General features: G+C 36.7%; 1 protein-coding gene across 5 annotated transcripts in view; it reads left to right on the top strand.

The window, feature by feature from the left end:
• LOC116177320 overlaps nucleotides 1–17,737 on the top strand; it is a 43,070-nt gene that overhangs the window by 8,069 nt on the left and 17,264 nt on the right. For 2 of the 5 annotated variants that reach the window (XM_031496265.1, XM_031496262.1), the window contains exons 1-4: nucleotides 12,405–12,772; nucleotides 12,829–13,580; nucleotides 13,633–13,840; nucleotides 15,771–17,121. In XM_031496265.1, coding sequence (XP_031352125.1) covers nucleotides 12,741–12,772; nucleotides 12,829–13,580; nucleotides 13,633–13,840; nucleotides 15,771–17,121 — 2,343 coding nt within the window. In that variant the 5' untranslated portion in view covers nucleotides 12,405–12,740. Of the gene's footprint in view, nucleotides 1–12,399; nucleotides 12,773–12,828; nucleotides 13,581–13,632; nucleotides 13,841–15,770; nucleotides 17,122–17,737 lie in introns of those variants that run through there. The other 3 variants (XM_031496267.1, XM_031496264.1, XM_031496263.1) reach the window with 3 other exon arrangements.

Below are 17,737 nucleotides of genomic sequence, written 5' to 3'. Positions count from 1 at the left end.
ATGCTTTCTGGCGTTTCCCAATATACTTTTTCCGAAAGGTAGACCCGAGGGGCATTTCACTGGACAAACTTTTGTACCTACACGTACTGCCGAAATTAACAGTACTTGATGTAACCCCCCGCCCTGCCAGTAATTTTGCGTACTACTAGGTACTGCCGATGTACTGCGATGTACTACCCCTGTTTGCAGACTTTCATGATCAACGAAACGAAGTACCATCTCATCGACATTTTTTTTAGAGTAGCACAACGAAGTTGAGGTAACGCTTATGTGCTCGATTTTCCGTCCTCTGTCTGTCTGTCTGTTCCATCTCGGCCACCTAGAGACTTTGGGATTTTGCTAATTGATAGCTGCTATATTTACCCGTTGCCCATCATTTACAGTTGTGATACGCGACAACACTCACGAGTGGGTTTTGAAAGATTTTTTATTAATGCTATCAGAAAATGTTGCAATGATCAAAACGTTATTTACAACGCTAAAAGGTGCTATATTAGGAAATGGACGGTACTCCGCTCCTTCTATCATCGGTATGTTTAATATACGGGGTGAATAAAAAGTAGGGAAAATTGATGCTGGAGCCGTTTACTATTGGTCATATCAAAAAAGTTGTTAATACATGTTGAATGATTAAATATTTGCCACAATCTGACAGTTTTCAATTTTTTTTCGGACGTCATAGTCTCAGAATGTGATGTCATCGCAAAAAATTGGCAACCTATATTTTTTTGCCAATGTTAGATAGTATTTTGTTTTCTCTCACGCATGTGTATCTTAAAGAAAAGCAAATTATTTTATTAAAACAATTAAATACAATATTTAATAACTGTAAATTATTTACTAAAAGAAACTGTTCACCATTAACTGCCAGACAATGAGCTATTCTACTGAAAAACCCCTGTACTACATTCTGACTTTTTTTAGTAAACATGTTAACCATATTTTTTTAATTTTTCAAGAAATGGTAGCCTCGTGGTAGACTGGGGTTCGAAAACGAGCTTTTTTCTACAAATTGTCGTTTTCTAACGGAACGTGTGGTTTTGATTGTATCAGTTGAAATTTTGTAGTATGACGACGACGGTAATTGTGTACAATTTTATAAATAATAAGTGCCACGGTAAAAAAAAACCATATTGTAGCCAGAAGCCTAAGAGGGCGACGTTCAGATGTTCAGCATGAACATGTGATACATCTGCTCTACCACTTAACCCTTAATATCTTAGTAATAATACATTACATGGAGGTGGAATGAAAAATTAAATTAACAAAGGCAGAAGCTATTGATGACGATAAGAAGAAAACCTCGAAGAAAACTAAAATGCAAGGTAAAGGAAGGAAATTGAGAAAAAATGGACGAAAGAAAGACAATGATATTACTGCTGATTATACTGCCTAAGTAACAAAATACCTTGAAAATGGTTTTTAAATGTAGCGCTATTCATATTTTGCTCGTAAGACTTTTGTCGGTATCGTTTATGGCAAAGCAATTATGATCCGAGGAGTCTTAGATGCTACACTCTGTATATTATTTTATTTAAATAATTATTTTTAATTCATTATTTTATGAATTCTAATATTAAGTAAAAAATGCATTTTACAGAGATGGACAGTAAAAAATAACGCACAGTTGAGGGAGTAGCTCTCAAATGAGACATTTTGGACCATGAGAAAAACTGTGTTTTGATAACCTCTCTATACGCCAGGCGCCTCATTTTCATTACATATACATAGCTATGGAAAGCAGATAAAGTACAATAAAAAGCAATATTAGTTGTGCTATCCAAAAACCGAATCAAAAAACAAAAAACTCTTTGTCATGATAAGATTTGGAAAACTTGCAGTTGAAAATTTGACAAATATGAAGACAAACAGTTAGTCTTGGCCACCAGGTCTTTGCTATCCAAGAATTAAAAATTACGATTCCCTATAAAAAAAATCAATAGGGAGGGAGTATGCCGTTTTCCTTGGAAAAAATTGTATTGTGTTAATAGGCAAGAACGAAAATTTGTGTGTTACTATTCTAGTCGGAATTTGGCTCGGAATTTGGTGGGGTTTCTATACATGACCTGTGAACAATTTGCGATCAACATATTTTGCTTGGTCGAGATAGTGTTTCCTACCCTTTGCTGTACAGTGCATTCTGAAAAGTGAGAAAATTGTAACGAATTTCGTCCCAATCCAGAAAATTGACGTCATTCAATAATGTAGTCAATGTTACAAGCATTTTATTCTTAACATATTATTTGCTTAAAAAATTGCCATTTGGTGATTCAGGTACCTACAATTATTTCCAATGTCACATAATCGAAAACTATAGGAGGTCGTGTTATATAAAACACATACAACATTAATTTTTGTTGTTAATGATAAGTAAATAGCTTCGCAGGTTACACAATATTGCGAATTGACAGCCGGTAGTCATTGTTAACAATGGAGTTTATGCGAAACGTGAGGTATACCACCATTGTTAATTTTGCGGATCGTAAATTTCTTTCCCCATATTCAATTATGTATTTAATTAGCGGCAAGATTAGCAACACCAAGAAATTGATTTGTTATTTGGCTTTACTTTGTTTTATCCAAACCACACTTTGCTTTTAAATATGTAATACTATTATAATTAGAATGTATTGCTTTAGCACAATACACAATCATAGGTTACTTATGTATCTATTGCAAAAATCGGTGAAGGGAATCTGAACAGACGTACAGACTCGAGGAGCTCAGCCTAGACGAATTTGGGTCTCCAAAATCGATGTTATTAGAAACCGACCTCGGCGCCGAGCAGTGTTAAATTTGATAAATGGTTTGCATTTGATTTATGGCTCCACATTATAAATGCTAATGTGGAAGGTTATTGCTAACTTCACGCGAGCCCGACTTTTAACATTAATCTTTTTACCATATCCGAGAAATATTCCTTTGATTTCTCCGGATTTCCTCAGGTTGGCCCGCATTTCCTCATAATATATTTTAGGATTCGTCTTGAATTTCCTTCCACCCAAGGAATCATTTCTATTGATGAGCATCTCCAATCGAGAAAATTAATATAATGGATGGGAGCAGGCGAAGCATCTATGAATAAGCTACATATTTTTACGTGTTTCCTCTGACCAAATGCAAAAAAAAACTCTTAATATGTATTAAACTGAAGGATATCCGGACGAGCAGCATGGAAATTGATGCCACCATCCTTGGCGATTTTTGTTCTTTAAAAACCCTCATCCCATTTTGATACATTTCCTGGGCGAAATTTTGATGGGGCGAACCGAACATTACGTTTTTCAGACCCATTCGATTGCATCTTGGGTGTGAAACGTGGATTCCGAGGTGGATTCGTTATTTTCTCGTTCAAAAATCCTCGGGGTACCATTTTACGCCAGGAATTTTGAAAAACCGAAAAGGGTGTAAACCGTGAGCCCCATCTTTCTATGTATTGATCAACCTCGGCATCAACGGGAGGTAAATAAATGTTTTGATCCTTCTACTACCAAGCTTTTCTTCTCAAGATTACCCATAGACTTTTAAGAATTTGCGGCCATATTTCTGAGAACGTCCGTATTCATTAGTTTGGGAGGACTTTACTACAATCCCGTGTCCACTATCCACTTAATGTTGATTAGCGCTTTCACACCTTGTATGCGCATTACGAATGGCGCCGTAAAATAATGCTGCTTCAACTATCCTTTTAATGCTTTTTGTTATTGGGACTTGGGAGTGGTGTACACGATAATCTATCGCCACAGTATACTGTAGAAATATTGTGGGGGTGACAAAACGCAAAGAACAGCATATATTTGTAGGTACCTTATACGAATTTGAATCAGATAGGTATTATACAGTACACAAAGATGACCTCAAAATTTTTTAATGAAGGTGAAAGACATGCGTGCTTATTTGTTTAAAAATACCGTTGTTGAAATAACATTTTATTAACGTAAGTAAGTAAATGATTGCTTGCATATTTTCCTCCAACTCCAGCATTTTTACTCCTTACCACGAAAATTTGAAAATGTGTTTTATCGCGTATATATTATAAACAAAGTATACACGTATAACATTGAAGGCAACGATCAATTTGCTTCGATTTTTGCGTACTAATGTTCGAGTTTGTGTTGAGAATTCGGTCTACTATGTTAGGATGTTAAAATCACAGGTGAGGTAAATTTATCTTTGGGAAAACGTTGGGGCTAGTGATCACTACATGGGATCAATTTTATTCGGGAAAAGGTGAAACGTATGATTTCGATGACCAAGGATAAAAAAAATGTTGAAGCTGGTCGTCGTTTAGTGAATATTATTAAAGATAGTCAGATCCTTTATAGTTTTGTATTGTCGTCCGTCCGTGTGCGCTATAACTCTTTTTAAGAGTTTTTAAGGTAAAAGAAGACTGCGAGTGAATCGGGAACAGAAAATCTACGGGCCCAATATAGTAAAAATCAACATATTTCATTCCCTAGGTCATGTATTGAGCTCGGACTTTCGATAGATTATTCCCTATGACCCTTAGATATGTAACCATCCAATATAGCTCTTGTTTGTGGTCTAGGACCTAGGTCAAAAATTATAGAGCAAAATGTACCCAAACTTATTCTTTACACATGAACTGGGAATTGTAAACGCTTTAAAACACATGCACATTTGATAACCGGATGTGTGTGATTCAAAGATGTTAAATTCTTTTTCTGAGGCCACCTGGATTTTGATCAAAACATGTCAAAATCGTTATTCATGCACCAAAATCGTTGGGGAAAAGACTAGGAGCATTATTTCTATGCCCAAGACATGAGCTTGGTGCATTTTTGGCGACCAGATGGGTTTTGGTCAAAACATGACAAAATAGTTACTTACTCACCAAGGTCGCCGGGAAAGAACTAAGAGCATTATCTCAATCCCGTAGACATAAAGTTGATGCATTTTTGACGACCACATGGATTTTGATCAAAACATGTCAAAATCGTTATGTATGCACCAAGATCGTTGGGAAAAAGACCAAGAACATTATCTTAATGACCAACACATGCATTTGATACATTTTTGTTATAAAATGTATGTAAGATTAAAATAAATTGTCGTTAAAAGTGATTGTAATACTGAGGATCCTTCGATATTTCGTTGTATAGGTTTATACTTGTACAAGGCAGTGGTTTTGCAGAATTTTATTGCCTAATTTAGGCGATTTTATAGAACTTGTAGTCATTTTTGTTAACTTAATTAAAATGTCTTTAAATGACAATTATGTAAAATTACAATTAATAGGTATAGCATATACAAGAACAATTTAATGTTGTACTCGCACTACCGTTTGTAATTAAGTGCACTCACTTTCTCATTATACACGCCAGCTCTGAATCCTAATGGCCTCTATAACTAAATCCCCAGAGGTAAATAAATTGCCACTCATGTTGAATTTTCTCGACTGAAATTTTCACCTTCACCTTTATATTGGCGAAGTCACCATAGTATCTTTATCAATTAGTTTGTTTAAAATAAATGATTGATATTTATTCTTTCGATGGTACTTTATAAACATTTGATTATTTAAACTCTAACACCACATAAAGTAAATTCACCATTTCTGGGTCAAAGTCACCTTTTATTTGTAGCATTATCTGATGACATCAATAAACGATTTTAGACCGGATATAAAGACAATAGTATTGTAAACTAAACAAATGTCCATTTGGACATTTTCTTGGTTATTGGTGCTATTTAAGTATTGATGTGTGTAGATTTAATATCAATGGCAATATTTGATATAATTGGTATCCAAACACCCCTAAAGGATTTAGCCACTAAGGTGCATATTTATTGCTGTATAGTATTTGCTCCCTGGCATTAACCTATGCGTCATGAGTCATGACCATTTCATTCTCAAACTCATAAAAAGTGTCCACAGCACATTTTTGTCGTGATCACAATTTTTTCGCACCCTCGTTTAGTGTGAGCCCCTTTTAGGTGTTATGGTTGCAATTAAAAATCGGAAATTGAATCCATTTTGAATTTTGAAAAAAAAAGTTTGTTTTGTCCTCTCTACCAGCTTGATTTAGGACGTTCAGCTGAGGCATATTTTTTTAGTCAGATATCATTTCATTTGTAAAACGTTTATTTCAATACGAATTCAGTATCAAAAAAAAAATTAAAAAAGGGCATAATTTACAATGATAAGTGGAACATTCTAATAGTTGAGGTACATACCATTATGGAACGACGTTTTATTCCAAAAATTTACAATGTAATATTTTAAACAGCTTTTTTGATGGCAGACCTCTCCACACTTATAAAATAAAGTTGATAAAAATGAATAAATGTTTGTCTTTCTGGAATAGTGAATTTTTTTTTACTAAATTGAATTGTTTGTTGAAGTACTTCATTAAACGCACTTAATTTATGGAACAATTTACTTTTGACTAGGTAACATTTTCCAAAGAAACCAAATAAAATAAAACATCCTAAAAACATAATAAATATGTAAAATATTTCCGTGTTAAAAACAATTAACAGCTTACTTTGTAAACCACATCTTAATTGTCAAATTCTTGTTTCTTGAGTTTTAAATGTACTACTCCATTTTTTGTTTCACTTTTTGTATGTATTATGACCTGTCTAGTTAAATACACTAACATAAAATAAATTAAAGGTTGAGTGGAAGAGCAGACACGGATGATATCCCTGTCTGAACTCCGCCATTTAGACAGGCTCTGTATAGAAATTGTCTATTAAAGTCATATATTATTATTATTATTAATCAACGAGCATAAAAGAGTGGGCCATTTCGGAATAGAAACTAAAACTACGTTCCATATACCGTCATCGGTCAGCAATGTTTGCTTATTTTGAGAATTTCTGAAGCAGACCAATAAATTAAACCCAAGAATTACAAAAAATCAACCAACAACGAAGAAGTGACTACAAATTTTACTATAAATGAAATTGATCTGAACTCCGTGTGGGAGGCACAATAATTATGCCAAATCGTGCTGCTGGACCAAGAGAACAGCTTTATAAATCGAATATTATCGACTTTTAAAAGTAGGAATGCTTTTAAAATACAGATTTTATTCTTTATTAAGGAAATACAGTTTTCCATCTTCTGGAACTTTCTAACTCGTGTACTTTCAGTTATATCGTATGAAATGCAGATGCTTCAAATATTTTCTAACTACAGCTTTTATTGACATATCTTTCTTCTTTTGTTTATATTAGACAAAAGAAACAATTTAATTTACATAAGCATGTGCGTAAAATTTTAAGACGGTTCCTGTGTCAATGTTCAATATGTATGATGTCGTCGTTTGAGTATGTAGGTTTTTACATTCTTACTCATCAGATGTACCACTCATATGCAACGCACACCAAATGTTGTATGTCTACAACAAATTCGTGACCACGCATTTACAACTATTAATTACAATATTCGTTAAAGTTTCTAGAACAATCACACGTGAAGTACCTCGATGCATTCAAATGTTACCAATTTTCTGACTATCCAGGAAAAGTGACTTACTCGCCGGATGTTAATAAGGGGTTGCGTGACAAGCGTCGATATTTACAAGATCGTGACTTTCTGTTACGGGAATTGTGGAAAATGATTCATGTTTATCAATTTCTGGGTATTGAACAAATTTAGTCGCCTACACAAGGTCACTCATTTCGCAAATCGTGTTTGCAATTAGCAAAGTCTAGGTCAAACGCACTCACGCTAGCTTAACGTTCAGTATTTCCGTTTACGCATCGCATTGTACACCAGGTGTTTTAAAATAACAACAATACTAATTTGGCAATTTTATCGGGGTCCTCTACATTCTTTCCACGGTCGCAGAACAGCAACGGAACGATTTGTTTAAATAACGTACTTACTGGAGTAGGGGTAGGGTTTCTGGACGAAAGATTTTCTTTCGGGAAATTCCTGGTCTTGGTTCACAGACAAGAATGTTCAACAAATGACTTTTTTCTTGATTTCTTATACATTAATTAACATGTGAATAATACAGTTTAGTTCTTGTCAGTTGTCGTCCACCCTGGGCGTCAAAACATATTCAATTAACAGAATAATGCAGCTTCACATGAGTTCTGAGATAAAGCTCACATTCTTAGACAGACGGGCGGAATTTCGCGTATGACACAGGCGTCATGGAAAATTAGTAAAAAATGTGTGATGACGAATGGTCCAGATAACATTGCTTTTATTCTATCTGTTGCGCAATTTTTAACATCTTATCGTTTTTCGAACGAAACTTTTGAACAAATAAAAGTTTTACTCTACCAACTTAACCTCGGCTTTAACCAAAGAGAGAGGGCATAAAAATTACGTCTTCCCCATGAAAGTGTATTGTCACTTTTTCGACGAAATTTGTAAATAAGTGAAGAATTCACTCTTTAACGTCGAGGTAGAGCAACATTTTCAATTATTTACAAATTTCATTGGAAAAACTACAAAACCCGTTGACTTCATGGCGAGGAACTAAATGTTATGCAATTTCTCTTTGGTTAAGGTGGAGATTAAGTGGGTAAAGTCTACAATTATCAACCAATTTCGTCGGAAAAACGACAAAACACTTTAATTTCATGGGAGGAACTAAATTTTATATCAAATTTCACCACCCTCGTTTTTACCGTTTGTCTACACACGAACCCATCAATTGTAATTTACACCCTGTAATTAAAACGTAAACATCGAGCTGTAATAAATATCTAATAAATGAAATGGTACCTATTAGGGCCTATTTGTCCTTAGTTAACATCGACAAAAATCCACCTACCTTCTTTATAACAATTCAATAATATTATGAGTTAAAAGGATTTTAAGCTGCAGCTTTTACGCACCTGTCATTTTTTTTTGTCAATGTTCCCTTCTGACACTCGGTTATTGAAATATTCGTTTACTTTTATTATTTGATTTATCCTGACTATTTAAACCTATTCCGCCAGGAGAAATTGGAGAAAGCCAATCACTGAATGAGATTTCCAAAACGGAAAAGGTGCTTCGTTATGGTTGAAATTGTAACGTTCGCCGTGATGAGGGGTGGATGTTCCGCCAGGGAAATAAAAAAAGAAATAAATTGTGTGGTAAACATGTTCGTTAACTTACTAGCATTCGTCGACTTTTGTATATAGCAGCACATGGTGCGTTATCCCCAAAAATATCGCTTCACACCATAAAAATCCCCGTCAAGTCTTCGGACCAAAAAAGTTGTAAAATCTTGTTTGGTCCCCGCCTCATATTTAATTATACTCTCTCTTCATTTGTATAAGTGATTATAGGTTAATCGTCATTAAAGATTGCCCCTCAGGAGTACAACTCCATTTTTTCTACTTTTTATGGTTTTTGAGCTACAATAGCGTGCTGTTGCGTATAATATCTAGTGCACACTTTTACTTTTAATAACTCATAACAAAATGCTTACCTCGGTGCTTATCATTGCTTTCTTACTGTAGTGGTAAATTTTGAGGTTGATGGGTTTTTATCAGGGGTGTTAGTTGCACGAAAGAATGACTTTACCAGAATACCAGATAATAGCATTGATTGCTACATCCAAACGTCGTCATTTGAATCTCGACCTCCTCTTCTTTGTTGACTTCATTGAAACACACAGGAAACGAAGTCACACGTATTCGGGATTTTCCTGAGGTTGTTCCCCCTTGAATCAGGTTTCCCCATTGATTTCAACGTGGTGGATTAGAAGTGTCTCATCAAAATTTTATTTAAATTTATTAATTTAAAATTAAAGTTTTATACATTAACTTGAATTTTCCAATTTGTCTACATCAGTTCTCTAAAAATTGACTTTCATTTCCTAAAGCTACCTCCATAAGTTTCTTGAAGTTATTCAGAATCTTTTCACCATCTCCCACAAATATCTCCAGAACTCCCTATAACTTCCTTACAGGTTTTTTTCCAATGAAATAAGTATAATAGCATTTACTAATGTTGATTTTTGCTTTCCTCCATGTTTTACCAGAATTCCCTCATTGCTGTTTCTTAGAATATTCTTTTATTGCTTAATCGTTCCCCACAAATTTTTTCATACCCAAAATGTCCTTATAGGTATTTACTCCATCATTTCCATTAATTTTACCAGTTCCTTGCATTGACATAAATTACCCATTTTTTATACGAAGTAAGTATACTACCATACCATTCACCTTTTCCTGTCTCATACTCCCTTTCATACTCTCCCATTTCATCATAAACTTTCGGAAACATTTTTCGTGACACAAAGGAAACAAGGAATCGAGTTTATGTAACGAATTTCCACGTGAGGGTGAGTATTCCGACAAGTTACTCTTATATCTTCAGAATTTAGCTCTAATTTTCTCATACGATGTAAGTATCAACATTTGCGTTTTTACTAAAGTGTCTTGTCCTTATTTTCGCAGAGTGTCATTCTATTTCGAGAATATTTTCTCATAGAACTCAAAATTCACCCTTATTCTCCTAGATCTCTTTGTTTTTGGTTTTCTAATTTGAGCAAGGTGGCTATTGCGATCACCGTTTTTTCCACATGCCAAAATTTAATCAAATGTCTACGATTTAGATCATTTTGTCCGTCTGTATGTATATACGTACGTTGGCCACTTTCCGAGGTAACGGCTCGGCGGATTTTGTTCATAGTTTGAATTTGGCACCTCGTTTTGATTGCTGTAAGGATGTCTTAAGATTTTGTACCTATTTTACAAGAATCCCCTCAGTAAGAATTTCTTCGAAGTTCCCTCATGTGGGTATTCAGGAGAATTCAGGTCAATTTGCCCGCCCCATCCCATAGGTGCTATTTTTGAAAAACAAAAAAACTGTTGGAACCTCTTGTGCTCGTTTGTGCTACTCTGATTCCCAGAGGAACGGCGGACGGGCCAATGAAATGCGGCTCCTGCCCAATCTCACTATTAAAAAAAACCGGTTGTGCTTCGTTTGTGCTGCAACTATTATCGTTTCTCCTTCCCAGAGAACCGGTGGGTGGGGCCAAAGAAATGCGACCCTCGCTTAATCTTACAGTTTTCAAAAAAGTACTGTAATTACTCCTATTGTGCTTGTGTATGCTGCGCTTGTATTCGTTTGTGCAACTCTCCCTCTTATAGAAATGGTGGGTAGGCCCAAAGAAATGCAACCTCCAACCAATTTTGCTATTTTCGAACAAAAAAATCGTGTATGCTTTGTTTGTGTCCATTTGTGTGCCATAATTATTTTCGTTTCTGCTCTCGTTTCTGCTACTTTCCTTGATTGAAAAACAATGAGTGGGCATGGAAATGCGACCTTTTGATTTTTGATATTTCCCCAAAAACGTTGGGAATTGCTTGTGCTTCGTTTATATTGCAATTATTTTGCTCGGCGAAATGAAGTCGATGGAGGTTGCACCACGCACAAATTTTCACCTCATCTCTTTAAATTGTATAATGTAACATTTGTACATATCTCGATGCAAAAGTCCACTCATACTAGACTGTGCAGCAATTAAATTTGAAAAGGCGTAAGGGACTAAATACGAAATCATCGTAAGAATTCTCACGTACAGAAATGTCTCCTTTGCAAATTGTAATTAATAACAAACCAGTTGTATACCTACATAATTTTTGGTAATACAGATCAGTATTTTATTAGTCAAAGTTTAAAATTATCGATCTCACCAGTAATCTAACTCAAAATAGACAAGAGCCTGTATATCTACATTATAGCAGAAAGCTTTCAGTGAAAATGTGAAATCTAGTTTAGCTATTGTAATTACGGAGATCTGAGCCAGCCAGCCATTATTTTTTCAAAAATGCGCTAAAAATAAGGGCGACTTCGTCGGCGTTTGAAATTAAACTTCGTCAACGCAAAATGTTTTATATTTACGGTAATGAGCAACGTGTACGAATTTGTAATGAAGGAGTGGGTTTAAATGAAATACGATTATAAATTCGCTATGGCCGTTTATTAACTTTGCGGAACTCCATTTATACATTTTAAAATTAAGTTATTCGATTGACGAGGTGAAAAACACCAAGCCTCTGGAAGAAGACCTTGTTTATTAATATAGTTTAATTCAAACAAAGTTGTGTATGGCTCATTGCGTTTTTATACTTGGGAGATATTGAAACCAAAAGTGTTGGTTTCAAGTTTGCAATTATTGATTACATATTTCTCTAATTCGGGGATCACATTTTACTTTGAAGAATTGAGCTGTTTCCGATTCGTATTGGCGTTTTTATTTAATGTCTTAATACTAATGATCGTGATGTACTCAGATTACTTAGATCAAATTGAAAGTATGGAAATTGTACACACGATCGTTTCCTGTTATTCAATAGCACTTATCCTATCACGTTTTAAGGAGTGTCTGTCCTCGTTTGTTTTATTGCGTCTACGATTTTTAATCCGCGTTTTAGGCATACACTTTCGGAATAACCCGGCGCCGGCGTCGACAACATAGTTGTCGTATGCTCGATAACAGGCATCGCGATGCCTTTGCGTCGTAAAACGCGAACGAGTTAAAAATATGTAATTCTTTACCGTTCAATTAGAGTGAAGAAAGTCAATAATTTATTACCTACCGTTAATAGTTACATGTTCAATTAAAACAAGTTTAATACGCGAAAATCTGTGACTCGGAATAAGGGCAAATTGCGCAGCCATTGTTGACCTATATCGGGTTATACACCTAATAAGAATAACATGACACATATTTCGAAGTAATTTTGCAGGTGTTGCCAATTAAAGCGACACACATTTATTGAAAGTAAGATGGGATAAAATGTAAATCAGCATGTTTAATTGTTTGTGGAATTTGTGGGATTGGTAAATACAATGTATTTGAGAGTAGTATGATGTATAACACAAATTTTTTGGAGCAGGTTGGATCCCATAAGTATGGAAAATAAGAAAGGGTCTTTCGCAAATCCAAGAACTTCTCCAGCCTCAGAACCAATCGTCAATGAATCAATTCCGAAACATGCACATCAACACAATACCCCGCCGCAACATTTACGCTTATTACAGTACGGATTAAAAATACCAAATCACCAGCATACTCAAATAAATCCATCATCTCATCAACATCAACCATCTCCAATAACACCGCAACCTCATTTACACCACCACCGGTCTCAATCGCCATATCAAAAACATGAAACCAACACACCCAACATAATTCAAAATCAGTTATTTCATCAAATTCACGCTCATCAGTACCCACAAAAGCAGGAGAATCAACAGGGCCACTATCATTATCAAACCACAAATCCGTCGCCGTACGCACACCAGCACAACGTAAATCAGCTACACCAACAAAATGCACAAATATGGGTACCTCATCAACCACCAACGCACTACCACCCTCAACAGCAACAACAAGCGCAAAAATCTGAACCGCAAACTCCCATTCAAAGTTCTAGCCCAACATCACCACAATCCAAGCAGAAACATCTCGAACGCAAAAAAGTGTTGGGGGGTGCCACGCAAAGCAACCGATTTCCTTCGGTGAAACGACCAACAGAGGCCCCAGTCACTATCCAAGGATGGTTACACAAACAGGGCTCCGAAGGTCTAATGCTGTGGAAAAAGAGGTGGTTTGTCCTGTCTGAGTACTGCTTATTTTATTATAAAGGTTAGATAGCTTGTACGCGTCGATTATTTCAGTCATTAAAGGGCACTTTTAGGACCTGGCGAAGAGAAACTACTGGGTTCAATCCTTTTGCCTTCGTACAAAGTTTCAATTTGCGGACCCGAAGATAAAGTCAATAGGAAGTATGCCTTCAAATGCGAACATGCCAATATGCGAACATACTTACTTGCTGCCGACACACAAGAACTTATGATGCAATGGGTACGAGTCTTAAACATGGCTTCTCTTCTACAAAATACTAAGTAAGTTAACTTGTACCTATGTAATTTAAGGTGTTTAATGTGATGCATGTGTCGTTGGGGTTGGAAAACTGTAATTTTTTAATTTGTGGCGATTGGTTGATCCTAACCAAGACTGGTCCACCTCACCAAAATATGTACTACACCTACTTCGACTTCATCGAAGTACTCCTAGCACTTTGACAAGTACTTCGACTACTTTGACTCTGTTCTCGCAGTTCTATGGTACCGGCGCAGACAAAAAAGTCATGTGATGTGCGCATGCGCAAACACCATTGAGCTTCATTTTCATTCATTCATTTTCATTTTGGACGAGTGTAAGTACATTGTTTACATTTCCATGAAATATACATTATTATTTATTATTTATTATTATTTATTACATACTACTTCGTGTACTTGAAATGTACACCTATTTTGACTAGTGGACCAGTCTTCATCCTGAATCGTGATAAAAAAATGTGAAACATGTTACCTACTGTGGATCAATTTCGGTAAAAATATAGGCACAATTTGCTATTGAATCAATTCCCAATAAGTGAATTGGATGCATTTTTCAGTATCATGTCTTTTTTGAGTAAGGCGTGTCCGAATTGCTATTTATGCATCAATTTGGTTGGTGATTCTTTTACATTATGACAATATGATAATACAACGTATAGATAGGTATTGAAAAAGTAGCGAATGAATAGCAGCCAGAGATTCTGTACCTAAACATAGAAAAAATTCCATCTGATCATGGCTAATATCACTGTTATAAAGTAAAGTAGCTTGGCTCCAGACTGGCCCACACCATGAGAAACTCGCTTGTCTTCTTTGTTCCTGAAAACGGGTAACTCTCAAACGGAAGGTCGTAGGGTTTTGAAACTTAATCTTAATTTAGGTTCCTCATGGTCCATCGCGGTTGGAGCCATACTCAACAAACAACGCCGGGAGTATTTCGTCGGAGAATATCGCCTCCATGTTATCGATCACACGACATCAATTGATTTCTTGGTTGACTCAGGTTCTGTTCTTCCAATACTACCTACACATGTCCTTGACAGACCGCCCAAAAAACACTCGGCAACTTCAAGCAGCGAATGGTACGCCCAAAACGACCTTCGGCACTCAAGGACTTACCTTGAATCTCGACCTACACCGACCATTCAATTGGACTTTCATTATCACGAATGTTCAAACTGCCATACTGGGAGCTGACGCTCTTAAACTGATTGTAGATTTTCAACAAGAGAACTCACCGTACGTACTCTTGCTCTTGCCTCACATTTACACACTTTCAACATTGTTTCTCCCCCAATAACCCCAGATGGCACAGTAGGAGACGCTTACAAGCGCATTATTTCTCAGTTTTCCCACTCTGTTGCAACGATTCCCGACCTACCCGTCCAACACCACAGCGTCACCTGCGGACCTCCAATTTTTGCTCGTCCCCGCCGATCTGCAGGTGATCGCTTTAGTGCAGCAAAGGAATAATTCGACCTCTTATTGGAACGAGGCATCATCCGACTATCATCAACCCAGTGGGCAAGTCCTCTGCACATGATTCGAGTATCTTCTAGTACACGGATTTGAGGTTTTCGACCTTGAAAACCTTGGAAACGACGGCACCCATGTCACAAAATTGCTCCTTCATCATGATAGAACAGAAATGATAGGTACTATTTAAGATTATGATAGGAATCAACATACCTATGTATTTTTACGGTATAACTTAATTCATAAATTGTATTTCAGCAAGGTCAGTCATATTGTTATTAATAGTATCCATCCGTCCCTTCACATTTGTGAGCGGCCTGTCCGTAATTTTAAGTAGCTCAATTACTCAATCACCACACTTTTATAGTGTATTGTATTGAACTAATCAAAGAATAATTAGTAACATCAGTGAGAATAATTATTGTGCCTTATTACTTAAGTTTTTTAATTACAGCGATACTGAAGCTCACAGTCAACCATCAATCCCGTCACAACCAACAGAAACTACTATCATAAAGCAACAAGTTCCAAATTTAAGAAACACTCCGACTCACATACATTCATCTAGCAACACTACTGATTTAAGTAATCCCAGCCAGCAAGAACTAAACCAGTATTCTCAACCCCTCTATGCAAATGCTCCTCCTAAACCTAGGCGTCTGACTGATGGATATTCTTCTCCGAGCTTAGAATTGTTAGACAGGTTTTCTGGCGAAACGACTAAATACGTAGGTGTACAGAAAGGGCAACAGTACAATGTTCAACCTATTTATATGACGTTGAGTAACTCTAGCTCCAAATCACCTATTAACCTTTATGGAAATCCTCAATTACACCCTGAATATATATCTAGAACCATTCAGCACCAAATGTATAATAAGCATTTGCATATACCTGACCATGCAGCTGTACACTTGAGAGAGAACCATAATGTGGAGCGTAGAACACCTGATACGTATGGTCGATCGAAGCTAAACCAAACTAAAAGTATTCACGTGTCAGATTACGAAGATATTTATACAGACCAATCAATGTACAAACGTCCTCTAAGTCCTATAGCTTATACAACTACAAATAATAATAGGTTAAATCCTAGTCTATCTGTACCTGCCGTAAGACCCTACACTCCCATAAATATACATGGTCCAAAAACCAACCTACCGTATGTACCTCACCAGCAACTTCAACAGAAAGTTCCCAATACCATACCGAGGCCGCACAGCGCCGATTTTCTGGAGTATGAGGTGAAGTACGACAACCAAAACCCTATCGCCCGAAGAGCGAGGCCCAAATCGAGTCTTGATATTAACCGACACGCAACAAACGACAATTACTTCTATACGGAAGAGGGTTATGCGGAAAAAATGAGAAAGTCGGCCCAATATTTGCCAAAGATGGCCAATGTTACAGGCCCGCAAAATGAATATCAAAAGTGGCACCCGACTTACAACAAGAACGAATCCGAGTTTCCCCCTCATCATTCGACTAGCCGGCCCATAAATTTTAATGAAGTTAACCAAGATTTTTGCCAAAGAGAACTTCAGCCGGTTCGAAGTCGAAGTGTGTTAAGCGATGGATCTCTGTGTAAGGAGGTGGATATGGCGATGGATCCTGGTGTTCGTGAACACTATGAGAAGGAACCTGTTAGTCCCGCATTCCATAGTCGGCATGAGGTGTTTGGACATTTGGATGATATGCACAGATCCAGAGATTATGAGCAATTCACCAGGTCCGCGAGTGCCCGATTGGCGCAATCTAACGGGCAGATTGAAGAAAAGTTATTAAATCGAGAGGGAAAGAGGAAGGTAAGCTCAATTTTTTATGTACATTATTATATGCTAAACTCTGCATAGATTCCCAATCTTTTTTGAAGCATCGTCCCCTTAAGGATAAAAAAATAGCTACCGCCCCCTAGTCATCGTTACGTTTACGCGACTTTTCGGAACACTGACGCACACATAAATTCTTTTAGAACTAGTACCCCCATCATTGGTTGAGTCCCCAGCGCAGTGTCAAGGTAAGTTGTGTATGTCAGCCAGGCGGCGTTGGCGGTCACTTCTCTAATTACTGCCGCCACAATGTGTTTAATTGCACAACCTCGATAGTTGCGCCATGACTGTCCCCCCCTCTGTCATAATCGACTCCCACTTACTGCTGAGCGCTCCCCTGGAATGCTCCAGCGCCCACCCCGTTGGGAACCTAGTGCTGAAGGAATAAGTATAATCAGTGCAGATTTAAATTTATTTTCGTTGTATTTAAAAATCCCAAGTGAAATGTAATTGGCAGCATTTTTTCGACCATTATCCATGAATTGGGCACTCCAACTGTTAGGTAGGTGCATCTATCCTTTTAAGGCTGGCAGTCAAAAATTGTAATTACTTCGCTCCTACCTGATGCGCAAAACTCAATTTGGGATTAATT

The sequence above is a fragment of the Photinus pyralis genome, unplaced genomic scaffold (assembly GCF_008802855.1).
Source record: "Photinus pyralis isolate 1611_PpyrPB1 unplaced genomic scaffold, Ppyr1.3 Ppyr1.4_LG7, whole genome shotgun sequence".
NCBI lineage: Eukaryota > Metazoa > Arthropoda > Insecta > Coleoptera > Lampyridae > Photinus > Photinus pyralis.
This window is presented reverse-complemented; position numbering and strand designations above follow the sequence as displayed.